The 17,606-nt window shown below is 38.3% G+C and overlaps 1 protein-coding gene across 1 annotated transcript; it reads left to right on the top strand.

Annotated features, from left to right (window-relative positions):
* The first annotated feature begins 7,494 nt into the window (after window positions 1-7,494).
* Window positions 7,495-16,537, top strand: c12h1orf226 (chromosome 12 C1orf226 homolog). The gene is made up of 3 exons (XM_067459901.1): window positions 7,495-8,742; window positions 9,284-9,593; window positions 13,716-16,537. The coding sequence occupies exons 2-3, from the start codon at window positions 9,295-9,297 to the stop codon at window positions 14,275-14,277; spliced, it is 861 nt and encodes a 286-aa protein (XP_067316002.1). The 5' UTR covers window positions 7,495-8,742; window positions 9,284-9,294; the 3' UTR covers window positions 14,278-16,537.
* Window positions 16,538-17,606: the final 1,069 nt, after the last annotated feature.

Below are 17,606 nucleotides of genomic sequence, written 5' to 3'. Positions count from 1 at the left end.
TCCTAGTTAAGCTGAGGTTCAATCCTGCGACTCCAAGAATCGCTGGCACTCACCCACTTCCGATGCCATATGCAAGCACAGCTGCTTCAAGAAATAGAAATAACCACTAAAACGTGTAGAGCTCACACAACCAGCGAGGGCGAGAAACAGCACCTGAATCGCTGTGTAATTTAACGGATGCTCTGGAGCGTTGCTGTCTCATCTTTGCACGCTCGGGGAAACGGGCGGCTGTCGGATTGATCTCTCTCCCTGCGGCGTAATTGAAATTGCATAACAATATCACATCTCATTTTAGTACAGCTGCTGCTTCTGAGAGAAGCTGTTTGAAACTCCGGTGCCTCTGAATTAGAAGCTCAAGCCTGCGCCAGCATGCTCGCTCTGTAGTTGGCAAGGTACTTTAGTTTAAAGTGTTCAGCTCCATCTATTGTAGAGACTGTAAACTCTTTCGGTTCCTTTCTGGATCACAAAATTAGATATTAAGACCAATAAGGATACTCAATGAGATGTGAATTGTGAAGTCCAGGTCACTGATCTGTTTTGGATGTCGTTGTACTTGACTAGAGAGAGAAAAAATCCTTCATGTTATAAAGTGAACTCCAGTGCAGTTAATTTGAACTCCGTTGTGCCCCAGAAAGGTGACACACCATGAAATTAAAATTGCCCTTTAAAAAAAACTAATTAGCTCTATTTCCCAGAATGCACAGTTACGCTCACAGTTACGCTCCTTTAGTTCAATCTGGTTCCAGTGATTTATTCAAAGACACATGAGCATCGATCAAGTTGGATGAGCTATCATTATCTCGGATATCTTCAACGGTGATAAACTTGCAGACAGTGGCATTGCATTCATGTTCCTGCTTGACACTGATGTGGCGCAGAGCCTTTGATTAATTATTGATCTGAGATCTTGAAGTCGAACGAAAATTGGGGCATTGTCTCCCATTATGTTGGGAGTTATGTTTTTGTCTCCAGTATTAGAACATGGCAATAATAGCGTCCTAACATCTATTTTTTATGTGTTCAGTGCTGTTTTTGGTCTCCCCCTTAATTTAAACCAAGTTCTGACATAGTTTGATATTTATTGTTTTGTTTTTTTTAATCTATTTTTTGCCGATGTATTTTTTGAAATTGCTGGTGTAGCCTGCAGCACACTACTTAACATACAAATGGCTATTGACCAGGAGGGTTTCCATGCCATCTTTTTGTTGCTCTTTTGAGGTTTTATTCATTTATTTCCTTTCTAGCTTTATATGCGCTACAGTATATCTACAGTACCAAGGAGACTAGTCAGCCAGCAGTGCTGTTCAACAGAGATAAAGGTAATGGATAGTCCTAACAGTGCAGTTTACTTGTGGAGTTCTCTGCCCTTTTCCATTTAGGAGTCCTGAGATTAATGCTTTTATTCTGGACCGCTGTGCCATTATAGTTCTCCACCTCGTTTGTGTTAATGATGGATTTGATAACCGGGAGTCAAATGTTGCAAATGCATTCCGAGTTACTCCACCATGACCCTCTCATCATGTGTTACCTAGGGCTAACTGTTTTTTTCCATCCCCCCATGCCCATGTGTTTAAAGATTCATGATAGAATGGGGGTTCAAATTAAATATTAATGTTTGACCCATCTTCTGCTGACCTGAACATCTGCTAGGTCAAACAAGTTGGAGATAATGGGTTAAAATTCTTTATTTATTCATTGTTATTGTCCAGTTGTGTTGGGGATGGTAGTGTTTCGGCTTAGGGTCTATATTTGATTTTTGTTCATCAGTTCATTTTTGATTCTTTATTAAATGATGTAGTGCATCATAAAGTCTCTTTTCAGTTTGGTTAATTTTGTACGGTTCATAAATATTAGGGGTCTTGATCATCAGTGGTCCCTCCTATAGGGGAAAACCTATGAATATGTCTTCAGGCCTGGAAAATATATATATTTTTAAATGTAACTAATAATAAATAATAAATAAATTTTAAACAACTCAATAAAATGAATAATGTATATGAAATATATCCTGCAAATTTAGATACAGTATATGTGTATATATGTATATATATATATATATATGTATATATATGTGTATATATATATATATATATATATATATATATATATGTATATATGTATAAACGTAAATGCAGTCCTTGTGGTAAAATAATTTTTGAAATCACTATGCACTAAACTTGGAACAATTGGATATATAATTGAAATTCATTGTTCAAACAGAGTGGGAACGCTGTACCATGCAACGTGTGTATGTGTGGGCTGGACACCCTTTGGTCCAGAGGTTTCCTGCTGGGACACATCAGGGGCTCGTAAACCAGCCCAAAATAGCAGTGTGTCAGACACCCTCCTAGCAATTGCTGCTGTGGTGAAGTCTCACTGAGGAATTTTAAACTGCTGCCTCGAGCTACAGAGAATTCCCAGTCCTGTGGAGAAGGTTCAAATCCGATGATCACTGTAAATCTCGAAAGCTGATTATTTGTTATACGTCTTTCTCACTCATAATCTAGTTTCACAGACCTGTACTTTTGATTTACGTTATAAAGTTTTATCCAGTTTGCACTTATTCTGGCCAAGAATTACACATTTAGGATGAGAAAACCACAGATTGTAGGGCTACTCAGTTATGGTAAAAATCATATGATTGTTTTGCTCAATATTGAAATTGCTTATTTAACTCTTACTTAATTTATTATTGGTGGGTGATATTATTACATGATATAAGTCATTATAAATGTCTGAAGCATAATTATCAATACTTCAGCATAAACCAATACTAGGTTAATTCATGTAGTAAAAGTCCTCAAAACAGTCACAGAAGACAACTGTCAGCTATAGAATAAGAACAAAGAAACTAATTACAAACAATACCACAAAAAAAACAGAGCAAAAATGCAAAAAATAAATAAATAGTGCCTTAGGTTTTTCAGAAAGATGTACTAACAGTGGTATTCAGATAATTAATATTCTACAACAAAAATTGAATAACGTAATCAAATGTAAAATAACACTGCTGTATACATTAAATATAGAATAATCTATACTTTATTAAGAGCAGTTAGTGATTTTATCTTTCTTTTGTTGTTTGATTAACAGTAATGAATGCAGCAGATTTATTGGGCTGCTGTCACTTTAAGAGCTAACGCACAGACCCAATATAGTAACACGCGGGCTCTTTCTCAGTGTTTACAATTACTTAAGACATAACCGGCTTTGTTTAAGAAGATACTTGCCAAAACGGCAAGTTGACATATTTGACCGTTTAGAGGAGTATCTGAAGCCCAGAGTATACTTTGCTTCATGTGTGCTTGCTCCAAGATGGTAGCCTGACGTGGTCACACTCAATTCTAGTCAGAATATGAGTCTGAAACTGCTCCATTGGGCTGTGATTATGGGGCGTGTTTCAACTGAACCAGGAAAGACCTCAATTGGATGGACCTACAACCAATCAGATCAACGAAGCGACGCATTGTCAAATGTCAACAGAGTTCAAGGGCATTGTTGCCAAGTCCGCGTTTTCTCCCCGGGTTGTTTTCTATGTCCGCGAGTTGAAGCGACTATTATGTGAGTGCGAATTTTAGCAGGCAACCATGCCAAAATAACACACATTTTACCCCCCAAACGGCATTTTTCCCATGTTGCCATGTTGTAAAAACTTGGCAACCCTGTTTGCATGCGTGCTGGAATCAGGCTGGAATACACGATCTTTGCCGGTGTTGTAAAAAAATACAATAATTTAATGACACACAGAGTACTTACCCAACATGATCATCATTTCTGAGAGAAATTGTGATGGTGAATGCATACACAAGCAAGCTCTCCGTTTAGGATTCAAACAAATATAATCTAAGCCCCTTTCATGACGTGCATGATTACGTTACTGTTGATCATCTGTCCGTCATCGTCTAAAGCCCGCCCTGATGATTTCATTGGTCCGAAAAATTTCTGTTCGGGGATAATTACTCCTCTATGGAGCGAGGCCAGACCAAACTGCCCGATAATAAAATTTTGGGCGGGGCTAAATTCGGCTGGCATCCAGGCTACCAAGATGGGGCAGAATGCGCATGGGTTTTCAGGGAGGAATGCGGCACAATAATTGTTTTACGTGAATTATCTTGTTTTTGTAATCATTGAAAGCCAAAATCAAATACGATTAATCGAACAGCTACATTTACATTTACATTTAATCATTTAGCAGACGCTTTTATCCAAAGCGACTTACAAAAAAGGGGAGAGTAATAGAAGCAACGGAACAGACAAGGCCAAAAACCTGTAAGAGCTGTAAGAAATCTCAATTAATTAGCACAATACACAATTTTTTTTTTTTTTTTTTTTTTTTTTTTTTTTTTAAAGACAGACATCTACAACAAAAACTCACGTCCGCACAGTGCCGAACACTGGATTTTGATAGCTAAGATAGCTACAACCCATTAGGACTAAGGCTGTTGCCCCAGCTGTTGTCGTTAATGCAGATTCAGTGGCCCAATGGGTTGGTTTTGTATTCTAGCTAAACGCGCAGCAATAGCCATCTACAACAAAAACTCACGTACGCAATATACAGAACACTGGATTCTGATAGTTATGATTACTATGTAACATACCCGCCTGAAGGCGCAAATCCGGATGAGAGACGTAGATATGATCCCGGAGTGTACGCTTTTGGTCGTTGCTGTGGTGATCAGTAAGTGCTATTCTGTATTGGTCAAGTGCAAATGGAAAAGATGTGTCTTAAGATGTTTTTTAAGAATGGCTACAGACTCGGCAGCACGAATTGAGATCGGCAGGTCATTCCACCAGGTAGGAACGGTCCAGGAAAATGTCCGTGAGAGCGATTTCATGCCTCTTTGGGATGGAACCACGAGGCGCCGCTCGTTCGCAGAACGCAAGCTTCTGGAGGGTGTGTAAGTCTGAGCAAGTGAATTTAGGTATATTGGTGCCGAGCCAGAGGTTGTTTTGTAGGCGATAACTAGTGCCTTGAATTTGATGCGAGCAGCCATTGGCAACCAGTGCAGTTTGATGAAGAGAGGCGTAACATGCGCTCTCTTCGGCTCATTAAAGACCACTCTCGCCGCTGCATTCTGGATCAGCTGCAAGGGTTTGATAGTGCATGCTGGAAGCCCAGCCAGAAGAGCATTACAATAATCCAGTCTGGAGAGAACAAGAGCTTGAACCAGGAGTTGTGCAGCCTGTTCTGATAGGAAGGGTCTAATCTTTCTAATGTTGTATAAAGCAAATCTGCAGGACCGGGCTGTTGCAGTAATGTGGTCAGTGAAGTTTAACTGGTCATCAATCACAACTCCAAGGTTTCTTGCTGTCCTTGATGGAGTTATGGTCGATGAACCAAGCTGAATGGAGAAATTTTGATGAAGTGCTGGGTTGGTTGAGAAAACAAGTAATTCTGTCTTTGCAAGATTGAGTTTAAGATGATGCTCTTTCATCCAGTCAGAAATGTCTGTCAGACAGGCAGCGATACGAACACTGACTGTAGGATCATCTGGTTGAAATGAGAAGTAGAGTTGAGTGTCATCTGCATAGCAGTGATAGGAGAAGCCGTGTTTCTGAATGACAGAACCTAATGATGACATGTAGATGGAGAAGAGAAGTGGTCCAAGGACTGAGCCCTGGGGAACCCCAGTAGCTAGATTATAAGACTTAGACACTTCACCTCTCCATGACACCCTGTAGGACCTACCAGAGAGGTAAGACCTTCAGCTCTAACAGATTGCTTTGTTTTATGTGCTTCATAGGGATAGATTATATTGAAATGGATGATACCAGATGATATGGCACAAAAAAAGACTTTTTAAACATGATTTTGCTTCTTTAGAGTTGCTTTGCAATCAGAAAATCGAATCGATTTTCATATGTGTTGCAGTTTTTTGTGCAATATGCATGAGGCTGTCAGCGAAGGAACTGTGGGCCGCCTGAGGCTGCTCCTACACAAGCATAGTAGAACTAGTCTGGGTATTGTAACATAACCAGTTGAAATAACATGTCGGTGATTGAAGTGCATTGTAAACGATCTCCTTCAGATGTTGGATGGCTACTGCAGATCAATATGTGCAATAATACAATCACATGATACCACAGACAAGTGGCTACTTTTCTCCTGCCTATTTCTCTCCAGAGCTCATTATAGCAGCATGTTGTGCTTATTTAAGCCACAGAGTAAAATTAAAGGGTTAGTTCACCCAATTAGTCATTAATTACTCGCCCTTGTGTCGTTCCAACCCTGTATGACCTTTGTTCATCTTTGGAAGACAAATTAAGATATTTTTGATGAAATCTGAGAGCTCTCTGACCTTTCCATAGACAGCAATATCACCATTTTCAAGGCCCAGAAAGATAGGAAAGACATTGTTAAAACAGTCCATGTGACTTCAGTGGTTCAACCTTAAATTTATGAAGCAATAAGTGTTCTTTTTGTGTGCAAAAACAAACAAAAATAACGACTTTATTCAACACTTTGATTCTAGCCTGTGCCGGTCTACTATGCTGTTTACGTGAGCACCACAACTCGTGCATGTGATGTCGGAGCTGCACTGTTTTTGCAATGTAAACTGCTTATTCGTCTCACGTACTATTTTAACAAAGTCTTTCCTAACTTTCTGGACCTTGAAAGTGTTAATTAAATTGCTGTCTATGGAGGGGTCGGAGAGCTCTCGGATTTCATTAAAAATATCTTAATTTGTCTTCCGAAGATAAACGAAGGTCTTACGGGTTTGGAACGACATGAGGGTGAGTAATTAATGACAGTTTTTGGGTGAACACCCTTTAAAGGGGTGATGAATTGAGAAATCAACTTTTCCTTGAGCCTTTGGTATATAACAGGTCATGGTAATATAAGAATACCCTGTAAGTTTCAGAGCTGAAAACGTTGTTGTTAGTAAAAGAAAAGCTTTTATAGACACCAGGCCCAGAAAACGAGGCTCTCAAATCAATGACGTATTAGAAGGGAGAAACACCACCTCTACAGATAAATGTGTACGCCTGCTTCTGTAGCCCCACCCACCGACTCATGGAGCTAAACTAGCAATAAACACGCCGAAGATAGCAAGATAATCGTTTGTAAACAACACACAGGTCAACACTGGATTTGCAGACATTTTGAGATTAAAACACAATGCTGTCCCTTATATATTGGATATGACAGGAATGGTGCAACACACTTATGTGAGTAAAACTTATTTTATTTTTTTATTTGTGTGATAGTATTGGTTCCAATATTGCATTGTTATAGATCGTATGGATTGTGTACGTGCCTAAAAGAACATACCTTAGCATGCTGTCACAGGCTGGAGAATCCCTTATTTGTTGGTTCATTGTGATTCAGGATCAGACTCCAAAAGCCCAACGTCCCCGGGGCTGTGTTTTCTAGACAGGCTACCAAATGTAAGCATGTCAGGAGGCCAGTGGATCTTAAATAGTGAAATAACATTCATTTCTTGTTCTGCGTTGTGTTTGAAGTCCGTGCGTGCGTGCGTGCGTGCGTGCGTGCGTGCGTGCGGTTCACTCTTATATCCACCAATCGGGCGGGCCAAGTAATAACAAAAATAAATCAATCACGGGTGGATGAGATATAAATCATTGTGTTTGTTTGATAAATATATTTTGAGACTGACCCCTGTCAGGGAATTATTCCAGTTGCCGCTTTCAAAACAATCCCTCCTTCATGTGAACTGAAGTGAGTTGAAGCTCTTTAAATATGCAAATCGTCTCCAATCCTGGCTGTGGGCGTTTACTTCCAAGTCTCCAGTGCGGCGCGCCCATCAAAACCCAGCGTTCAAGAGAGAGCCTCAAAAACAGTGTAGAACATAGCCTATTACTTATTAGTTATGATGTTTTGATATGTTATAAATGTTTTATACATGTTATATTAGTTTATACATGTTTTGAATGTAAAAACCATGCAAATGTCATAAGTTGTTCTCAAACATAAAAAAGCCAAAAATAAAAAAGCCAGTTCATGATGCCTTTAATGCAGATGACGTTTTGAAAAGTCAATCCTGTGAGTTATTTAAACTTATCTTGCTACCCAGCGGCTTGCCTGGAAAAGGAAGGCAGACCCTTCACAAATGGCAAGTTGTGCACTTTTTTTGTTTTCAATTTTTTTTCCTGATTACCATGACAACAACATGCTGTTTTTGGCACACACATTTCCCTCATTCATCTGTTTGCCTTGCCTACAGAGCCAAGACATTGTCAGCATCAAAATAACTTCCCTTTGTCAAATATTTGTGTCTCAAAGCCTCTCTAGTCTCGTATGTGGCCCGTGTTTGTCGTCAACGAGAGACTGTCACCAGCTAATGAGAATTCGTACTCCATGAGCAAGTGTTGAAACTGTTTGAGATTAACAAGCTGGAAATAACTATGCCACATCAAATGCCATCAAGAGTTTCTTGAAATCACATTTGATTAGAGCCAGCCGAATGTACAGCTTTTATTGTAAACTGCTTTGAATGGCCTAAATTGAAGCTGAATTTGAAATGGAATAGTCAGGGCCACTCTTGTTGGCAAATTGCTGTTTCTGTCATTCCATCTTTATCACTGTCGGTCTACCTCTCTTCGGTCACCTTTTAAAAGGTAAAAGTTTATTTTTTTATATTGTGATGTGAATGTTTTTTAGTGTTTTAAAGTGTTTGAGCAATAATACACAGTTTTTTTAAAGAATATCTGTGTAGATGCAAATCATAAATAATGCTTTCTTTGTCACTTTGAATGCAAACATGAAATAATGGTTCTGAGGTAAGAAATGACCTGTTGTTACCTGATAAATACTTTTATTTCCCTGATGAGCATTTTATGCCTATGTAGGTGTCATTTTGGTCATTATTTACTTATTTTTGCATGAATTTTTGTACATTGTTCAACATTTGATGTATAGAATGCTTAATCACCACTGCATGAAAGAAGAAATGCACAATATATTGGTATCATATTGTTTAAAGTTTTTATTATTATTATTATTATTATTATTATTATTATTATTTGTATCTGTTGCTATTGGTGATGTACCTGATATTGTGCATGTTTTAACATTTACATTTGCTATCACCTAATGCTCATAATTGAATAACACTGTAATTTTTTGCAAACCTCAAAATGAGAAACCTCAAAACCTCCCCTTGTAGCATTTAGAATGTGTGTGAAAATGTGTCATGCATTTAAGTCTGTACAACAGCTCCTGAGATAAAGCTCACCTTTAAATTTTCATTTAAATACAGTAAAAGTCCCCAGTGCCTCACTTTGTCTGAAAACATTTATTTTATTTTATTTTTTTATTCAGTGGACCAAAGCATGTTTGAGAACTGCAATGCTGCGGAACAGCCGAAGCTGAACTTTCGTCCAGGAAGCAGCGCTGTCAGTCCAACAGGCTCCACAGACACATCTGCCCTGGCAGGATCAAAGACAGGTGGCAGCCAGCACCTAAAAAACGCCCTGAACTTGGGCAAAGCCATGGGTGCGAAGGTAAACGACTTGCTCCGCCGAAAAGATCCCAACAGCTTCGGAGACATTGGAGTCACAGAGGTGAATAAGAACGTGGAGCCAGTGTGGTCCAGCCTAACTGAGATTGGCCACAATACAGCAAAAAACAGGTAAAGATCACACTCACAGCTGAAAACAGCAATGACCACAATACATTTAAATTCAATTGACTTCATAGTTAGATTAAAATTGCTAGGAATCTGCATTGTTAAATTATTAATGTGCCCTTCAGGCCCTATCATACACCCACGGAATACGACGGAAGGTTTTTTTTGCTGCTTCCAGCCTGGCGCAGTTATTTTCACGTCCGGTGCCACGTTGTTTAAAGGGGTTATGAATTGAGAAATCAACTTTCTTTTGAGCTTTTGATATATAAAAGTTCATGGTAATGTAAGAATATCCTGTAAGTTTCAGAGCTGAAAACTTCCTTCTTAGTCAAAGAAAAGCTTTTATAGACACCAGACTCAGCAAACGGTCCTGTGCTTCATTCTTACGTCATGGCGCTACGAAACAACGCCTCTGCAGCACGTCTAATCCAGTAGCCTCACCCACAGACGACAACAATAAACATGCCGAGGAAGATTAAGATATTGCGCTATTCCTGGTGGTGGAAGAACACAGTCGCTGCATAAGCTTCCTTCTGATCCTAATATTAGGAATGAGTGTTATTTAAAGTGTGCGTTAGTAATATGCTCATATGGGCAGGTCCACAATCAGGTACACTCTGCTTATTACAGGGACACGGCAGCGTTTTTAAATATTAAAAATAAAAGGATTCCTCTGGAGATGCGTTCAGTCTTTCCGCTGCAAATTCCTCCTTGCAACTAGTGAAATCTCCATGGTGCAAGCGCAACTGGCTTTTACAGGGAATGGTATATGAGACTGGTGAGATTGGTTAATTCCAGGTTACAAAAACACACACATGACTCATTATGAGACTAGGTACAACCCTTTTAGACCATGCACCTGGCATGCCATTTCTTTCGTCGTTAAACTAGCAAAAGTGGATTCGGACCTGCACCATGCGCTTCAAACCATGCGCTCAGATGGCTAAAATAGGGACCTTCATTGGTGAAGCCATTACAGCACAGCCTCTCGCACCTATTGCATATTTATATTAGGGTTGTGTAATGATACACTTATGCCGTGTTTTGATACATATCGCAATACTGATCAGATCTCATGATATGATACTATCGTGACATTTTAAGCCACATGATCACAGAATTTACATTTTTGGGTTATTTATACTTTATAAATCCTAAAACTAACTCTATATCGCACATCTTAATCAGAATATTATTGTTTACATTACACCCCTAAACATACACATATAAAGTACATATTAGGGCTGACAAAAATAAGCATTAATCTGTGATTATGTTCTGTTTAACGCATTAAAATATTTAATGCAGCATCCAAGAGTGGCCGACTTGCAAATTTATCCCAGAAATTGAGGGGAAAAAATTATAATAGAGAAAAATATGATTTAATTTTTATTTTTATTTTTTCTTCAATTGATTGATGGCACTAATATATTTATCGATATCATCATTCATTGTGGCAGATGGCCGATAATAATTTTCTATGGCAGTTCACATATCACTCAGCAGTAAATGTGAATACAGGAGAAATGTTTTTGAACACTCATATTATGAGAACATTATGCTAATGTTGAGATTTGACATCACTTTGAGGAAAATAAAAGGCTTTTCATGCACAGCAACTGTATCCACCATTATTATCAGCAGCCTTCAAGGGAATGTGCATGTGTCTATGTGGTGCATGTCTGTGTGTTGCATCAGGCAAACTTTGACTTGTGTCAAGGGTTTGGTTTAATTGGCTGAAATCTTACCAGTTGTGTAACATCTAGTTCCTTCCAGCTTTTTTTTATTATACCTGCTTGTACCTTTTATGGAAATAGTGCATTTATGTTCTTAATTGTAGTGCTTTCTAAGACAATGGTTGAAAAACATTACTAGTTCTCATACTTGGAGTTAGTGTTTTAAAGGAAAATAGCGATTTTTGGAACTTTAGCTGATTCACCGTATCCCCCTGAGTTAGTTAAGTCCATACATACCATTTTTTTTTATCTCTGTGTGTGCCATTACTCTCTCTGACGCAGATGCACTTATCGCTAGCCTCGCTTAGCACAAAGACTGGAGGTAAACAGCTTCATCTAGCCTACTGCTAAATAAGTGACAAAATAACACAAACATTTTCCATTTTACATGTTGTGGTGTGTATAGGCACATTGTGTACTAAGACTGATGGAAAATGTAAATTGTGATTTTTCGAAACCGATATGGCTAGGAACTATATTCTCATTCCTGCGTAATAATCAGGGAACTTTGCTGCCGTACCATGGGTGCAGCGGCTTAATGATATTACGCAGCGCCTACTTTTAATGTTAGCCATTCTTCACCGTTCATGCTACAGACATAACTTGTATGTTAAAACGGACTTTGATTCTCATCAACAATCATATCTTCATATCTTCGACAGACCAAGTTCAAATTTCACTGTCATAAAATAATAAATGAAAGGATGCATTTACAAGAAAACCAACTTCTTATCTCTAGTAAGGTTATTATTGCATAGATATGCCAATATTGAGGGAATTGTGCAGTTATCATGGGAGATATACAATGAGTTCTGTTGTGGCAAAAATTAACTCTGTTGCATCACTGAATAAGTGACAAACCTTTGCCAATTGTCTTTATAAAGATTTATTTTCTTGCAAGAATAGAGTCACTGTCATACAGCCATCCTGAATGTCTGCAGTGTGATAACTGCAGACTAAACTATTGAGTTCCCTTTTAAAGCCTTTCCAAGGTCAGCATCTCTGCACTCCTCCTGTCATTTTCCACACATACCCCATGGGTCTTTCATTTTGATACTTGGACCCTCAAAATTAGATGTACCCTGACCTCTGGGGCCATGAAACCCACATTTAGGTGGACGGTGACCTCTAAGGTCCTGAGTGCTGGTCAATGTGCCTCCCTCTGTAGATTTTAACAGAGCATAGCAGAGCGTAGTCAGGCATAGCAAACAGAAAAACATGCATAATGATTAGAATTCATTTTCTTCTATGATATTTTTTTTTTCAACACAGTTCACATTTACATAGGCAATAATTTAACTAAATGAATGTGAGGAGACCATGACATCATTGCATCTAATGTTCTTGTCCATGGAGCTTTTTTGGTAAACATCATGTTATAATATATCAACAAATATATTTTATATAATTTAAAAGTTTATAAAAGTTCTTTATAAAAGAGTACATGTTGTTTTTGTTCTTTGAAAGAACATCTGCTCCCCAAATAATCGGAAAAATACAGTAAAAACGAAATACTATTATGATTAAAATTAATTTTTTTTTATTTGAATATATTTTAAAGTGTAATTTATTCCTGTGATGGCAAAGCAGAATTTTCAGCATCATTAATCCATAAACATTTCTTATTATCAATGCTGAAAACAGATTGTATGCTTGTACTGCTTAACTGCTTGTACAGTTTGGATTTATTTGAAATATAATTTTTGTAACCGTGTAAGTCTAAGTCACTTTTTGATTAATGTAATGCATTATTGAAAAGTGTTGTTTCTTTCAGACAAAATAAATCTTGCTGACCCAATACTTTTAATTCGTAGTGTCTATATTATGGAACATTAAAAACAATGTACGTGTAAATTTTGTCAGTTTTTTGCCTTCTATTTTTAATACATTTTATTAAAACATCTTGTATAATTATTATAAAAGAATGAGCAAAATGCAATTTTGCAAAACTGCAACAAAAAAAAATATCTTGCAAAATATGCAAACAAAAATGCTTAATTGTTTTACATGGAGTATAACGTCAGCTGTCAACTTCCCAAAAGTATTCTAAGTAAAGGCGGCAAAGCATGAGTTGTCCAGCTGTCTTCTCATCTTTTTATCCTTCCCAAAAATGATCTTCTGATCTGAATTCATCAGTAAGACCGTATTGCTGCGTGCTTTCCTCCTTACCCCTGTAGGCTTGATATGTGCTATTAAATGTACCTTTAATAAGATTCATTCAAATGAAGTGTACTCTTGTATTACAGAGGGAGAGGATATAGTCTTACAAATCTGTTTTTTGGTAGTATCATTTCAGACCACCATGTGAGAGAACTCGCCGCATATTTGCTCTGATCTTTCATTGTCATTCTCATGATCACATTGTCTTTGCTTTTTATTTCTCTCACAGTCACATTTCCCTGGACTCCTTCCCTCGGCTAGATCCCCCACCTCCCACCAGTAAAAAGCGTCTCCCACGTGCCCTGAAGACCACCCAGGACATGATGATATCCTCTGACCCCGTGGTAGCCTCCCCGGAATCCTCCTTCGTCTCCTCACCTGACAAGATCTCCAAAGATAAAGCCGAGCCTCAGCCTGAACCGAGCCTCGAAGAGCCCGGCCTCGAGAAACCTTCAGAACCTGGCGACTGCGTCGACAGCCAGATGGAGGAGAAGCCCGGATTAGAACTGAAAAACGAGCCCACAGCTGTGGTGACGGATGAGAAAAATTCGGAGGATGTCGATCAGTCACAGCTGCTGCTTTCTGTTCCAGATCTCATTCACAAGGACAATCTGGACCCAAAGAAACTGGCCAACTCGGAAACTAGAATGGCTTCCACCCCGTGTCCAGGGAAAGGAGGCTGCCGTATCAGCGTCACTGAGGGGGAGTCGTTGGGGAACGGCACTGTGGATTACCGATCCCTCAACTTGGAGAACGAAGAATCCCACCCTGACCTGCTGTCGTTTGAATAACAGGCTTTTGCCCCTCAAGATCATTGATTCTTCAGGCTTCCACAATGATAAAAGAGAGGACAAAGGGGCTTGAGTCAGTCATTTAGACTGCTTTCATTCTGCATTTCATATTTTGCCTTTATAGCAAAGTACCACTGATTGTACTTAGATGAAATTATTCAAATGATGAAAATCATTATTGTTTTTTTAAATCATAGCGCCATAATTCTTTGAGAGATTGCATTTTAAAGTGTTTGTGAACCTGTAATCAAAAAAACATGATGAATCAATTAACAGAAACCAAAGTCAATACTACACTGCAAAAAAATATTCCTTGATTTTTTTTCCAGTCAAATATTCCAGTAGATTTTACAGATGAACTTACTTGAAAAGTAACACTGCATAAGATATTAAGACGACTTTTTATATCTTGAATATTAGTTTATGTTGTATTTCTTACGGCACATGGCTGATTTGTTCAGTATAAACAAAACATTTATAATGTTACAATGTATTTCTATTTCATATAAATGCTGTCCTTTTGAACTTCAAAGAATTAAAAAATTATAATTTAAGTAAATATTTAAATATTTTAAGCAGCTGTTTTCTACATTGAAAATACTAAATGTTTCTTGAGCACAAAATCAGCATATTAGAATTATTTCTGAAGGATCATGTGACACTGAAGACTGATGCTGAATCTATAGCTTTGCCATCACATAATTAAATCACGTTTTTAAAATATGTTAAGATTAACAATATTACTGTTTGTTTCTCTGTTTTTGTTCAATAAATGCAGCCATGATGAGCAGAGAGACTTCGTTAAAAAAAATCCATTCTTAAGTTCAAAGTCCATGTCCATTCTTAAGTCTTATGCAGTGTTTTGTCAAAAAAAAAGTATGTACATTAATCTTCTTTGAAGGATTTTTAGATATTTTTACTGGAAAAATACTATTACTAATATAAAAATACTCAAGAATATCATTTTTTGCAGTGTTACTGTAATACCTCCAAAGCTGTCTTTGCCGTTTTCTAAGTGGGCAGCATTTCAAGTCTTATATATGTTTTTTTTGTTTGTTTGTTTTTTTGCTTCGTATAAATTTTATAAGCTTGGCTTTATAGATGCCAGTGTTGTGTTTTATGACCACATCTCTGTGATCAATGTCATAATCACATGACCTTGGGTCAATCTGTAAAGCATTATGAACATTAGCATATTTTTGACACTATGTGACCTCTAGATCTGAATTTGCAACGTCTAGAGAAAGTCTAGGAATCCTACCTTTGTAAACAGCATCATAGCGTTAATCGTCAAGGTGCTGATGGCTCTAGGAATGTCGGTAATGAGGCTCAGTCAACATGAAGGTATGCAGAAGGCTTCTGAAATTCCCTGGAATGCCATAACTCAACACTAATCTCGATCCTCGTCGTCTTGTTTGTGTAGACAGCCCGACTCCCATGACATTCTCTCAGGCCTGTTCTTTATCCCACACAATTGCTCCTCTGGAGAGATTTTGGGCTGTTCCGTTCCTAACAATGGCGCTATTTACGCTCCTGTTATTTATAGAGATACACTGTCAGCCTGCATGTATGTACAGATGTACTGAGATGTCGACATCTTGGCATAAAATAGCTGTTATGCTAAAGTTTCAAGTTGTCATGTATCCTCATTAATCTCCATGCGCTTTATGAATGTCTTTCCGTACCATGTTTTGGTTACACTATTGTCATACCATATGTGCAATCATGTAGCCTAGAAATCTAGACGCACCCTAGCGGCAGCAAATCTAATCTGCCCGCGAGTGTCGTCTAGCAACTCTCAATACTCTCTTGCTGTAAACGGCAAACTCTTGCCGGGCCAATCACATCGTGTTTAGAGTCGGTGGGCAGGACCATAATGACGACAGGGCCGAGTTGTGTTTGCGTGCTTCTAGTAAACACAGAAACTGGCGAACGGCGGTCTTTCGAATCAGCTCTGACTGTGACTCTGGAAGACTTGGAGTTAAGCTTTTCTCTGAGAAAAGAACGGCACTGAAGTCATTCTTAAAAAGGGAAGATAAGTTCGGAGTTTTGCCGACTGGATACGGCGAATGTTTAATCTATCAACGAGCTCCGCTTCACCGTCGTTGCTCTGGTTGGTGTAGCGCTATCCTATCGCGTGCAGAGGGAGGTTGAAAGACAACCGTTTATCCCACCCCTCGGATTGAGCCCTGTCAATGGTGAGTTTCCAGACCAAACTTCTTGATGTGGGTCTGGCTTGTCAGGCTACACTCTAAAAAATGCTGGGTTAAAAACAACCCAAGTTGGGTTGAAAATGCACCGACCCAACAATTGAGTTGTTTTAACCCAATGGTTGAGTTGTTTTAACCCAGTGGTTGAGTTGTTTTAACCCAGTGGTTGAGTTGTTTTAACCCAGTGGTTGGGTTAAATGTTGCTTAAGACAACCCAATTGCTGGGTAAGAACAACTCAACCATTGGGTTAAAACAACCCAATTGTTGGGTCGGTGCATTTTCAACCCAACTTGGGTTGTTTTTAACCCAGCATTTTTTAGAGTGTAGCAATCATGCGTAATGACTCATAAAAGTTTAAACACTAAAATGAAAACTTAGCAAGTTAATTTGCAGGTGATGAGTTGAATTAATATGGACCACTTGTACTGTGTTACTGGATCATCAGATATGAAGTCAAAGTATTTTATGAAATGCCTTTATAACTTCTGTGTATAAGTGCTGGCAAAACAACAGCTGAATCAATGAATGAAATAAAAGTATATTTATCTTATTGTTTTAGCTTTTTAAACGTTGTTTAGAGTTGAGAAGATTCTTTAACATGGCGGGAATGTTATTACTAATTTTTCTGTGGTGATTTTTGTATTTTAATTTTAAATCAAAATGGTCGCATCATTGTCACGGTTTGTTTGAATGAAGAAAAAAGAATGTTGAAGGAAAAACGCATGTATATGAAGGGTTTATGAATGCACTGAAATGTATTTTGAGAAGCTGGGTATATTAAAGTGATTTCCCATTATACAAACTGTCTATTCATGGGGTTTGGGTGCCGTTGTTTTCAGGAAATGGGTTATTTTTCATTCAAGGCAATTTATAGGAGAGAATTTACAGGGTTTGTAATAAATGTAACTGCAATAAAGCAGGACTGTGATGACTGCACTGACTGATACATGATGAGACTAAACCAGCAAGCTTTTGTTTATCAGCGCTGATTCTCAACCATGAGGCTACCATCACCCTAAATCCAGACAAAACCATACATTTCAATCCACCCTGCCGACCAGGTGCACGGCCAGAAATATTCAAGCGTTGAGTATGAAAACAGGACTCCAAATTACCAA

This window comes from Pseudorasbora parva, chromosome 12 (genome assembly GCF_024679245.1).
Source record: "Pseudorasbora parva isolate DD20220531a chromosome 12, ASM2467924v1, whole genome shotgun sequence".
NCBI classification, from domain to species: Eukaryota; Metazoa; Chordata; class Actinopteri; order Cypriniformes; family Gobionidae; genus Pseudorasbora; species Pseudorasbora parva.
This window is presented reverse-complemented; position numbering and strand designations above follow the sequence as displayed.

Bases quoted from the DNA above. Each gene is read 5' to 3' on its own strand.
- c12h1orf226 (XM_067459901.1), top strand. From the start codon at position 9,295: ATGTTTGAGAACTGCAATGCTGCGGAACAGCCGAAGCTGAACTTTCGT. The intron at 9,594-13,715 runs GTAAAGATCACA...TTTCTCTCACAG, and splicing joins CACAATACAGCAAAAAACAG to TCACATTTCCCTGGACTCCT.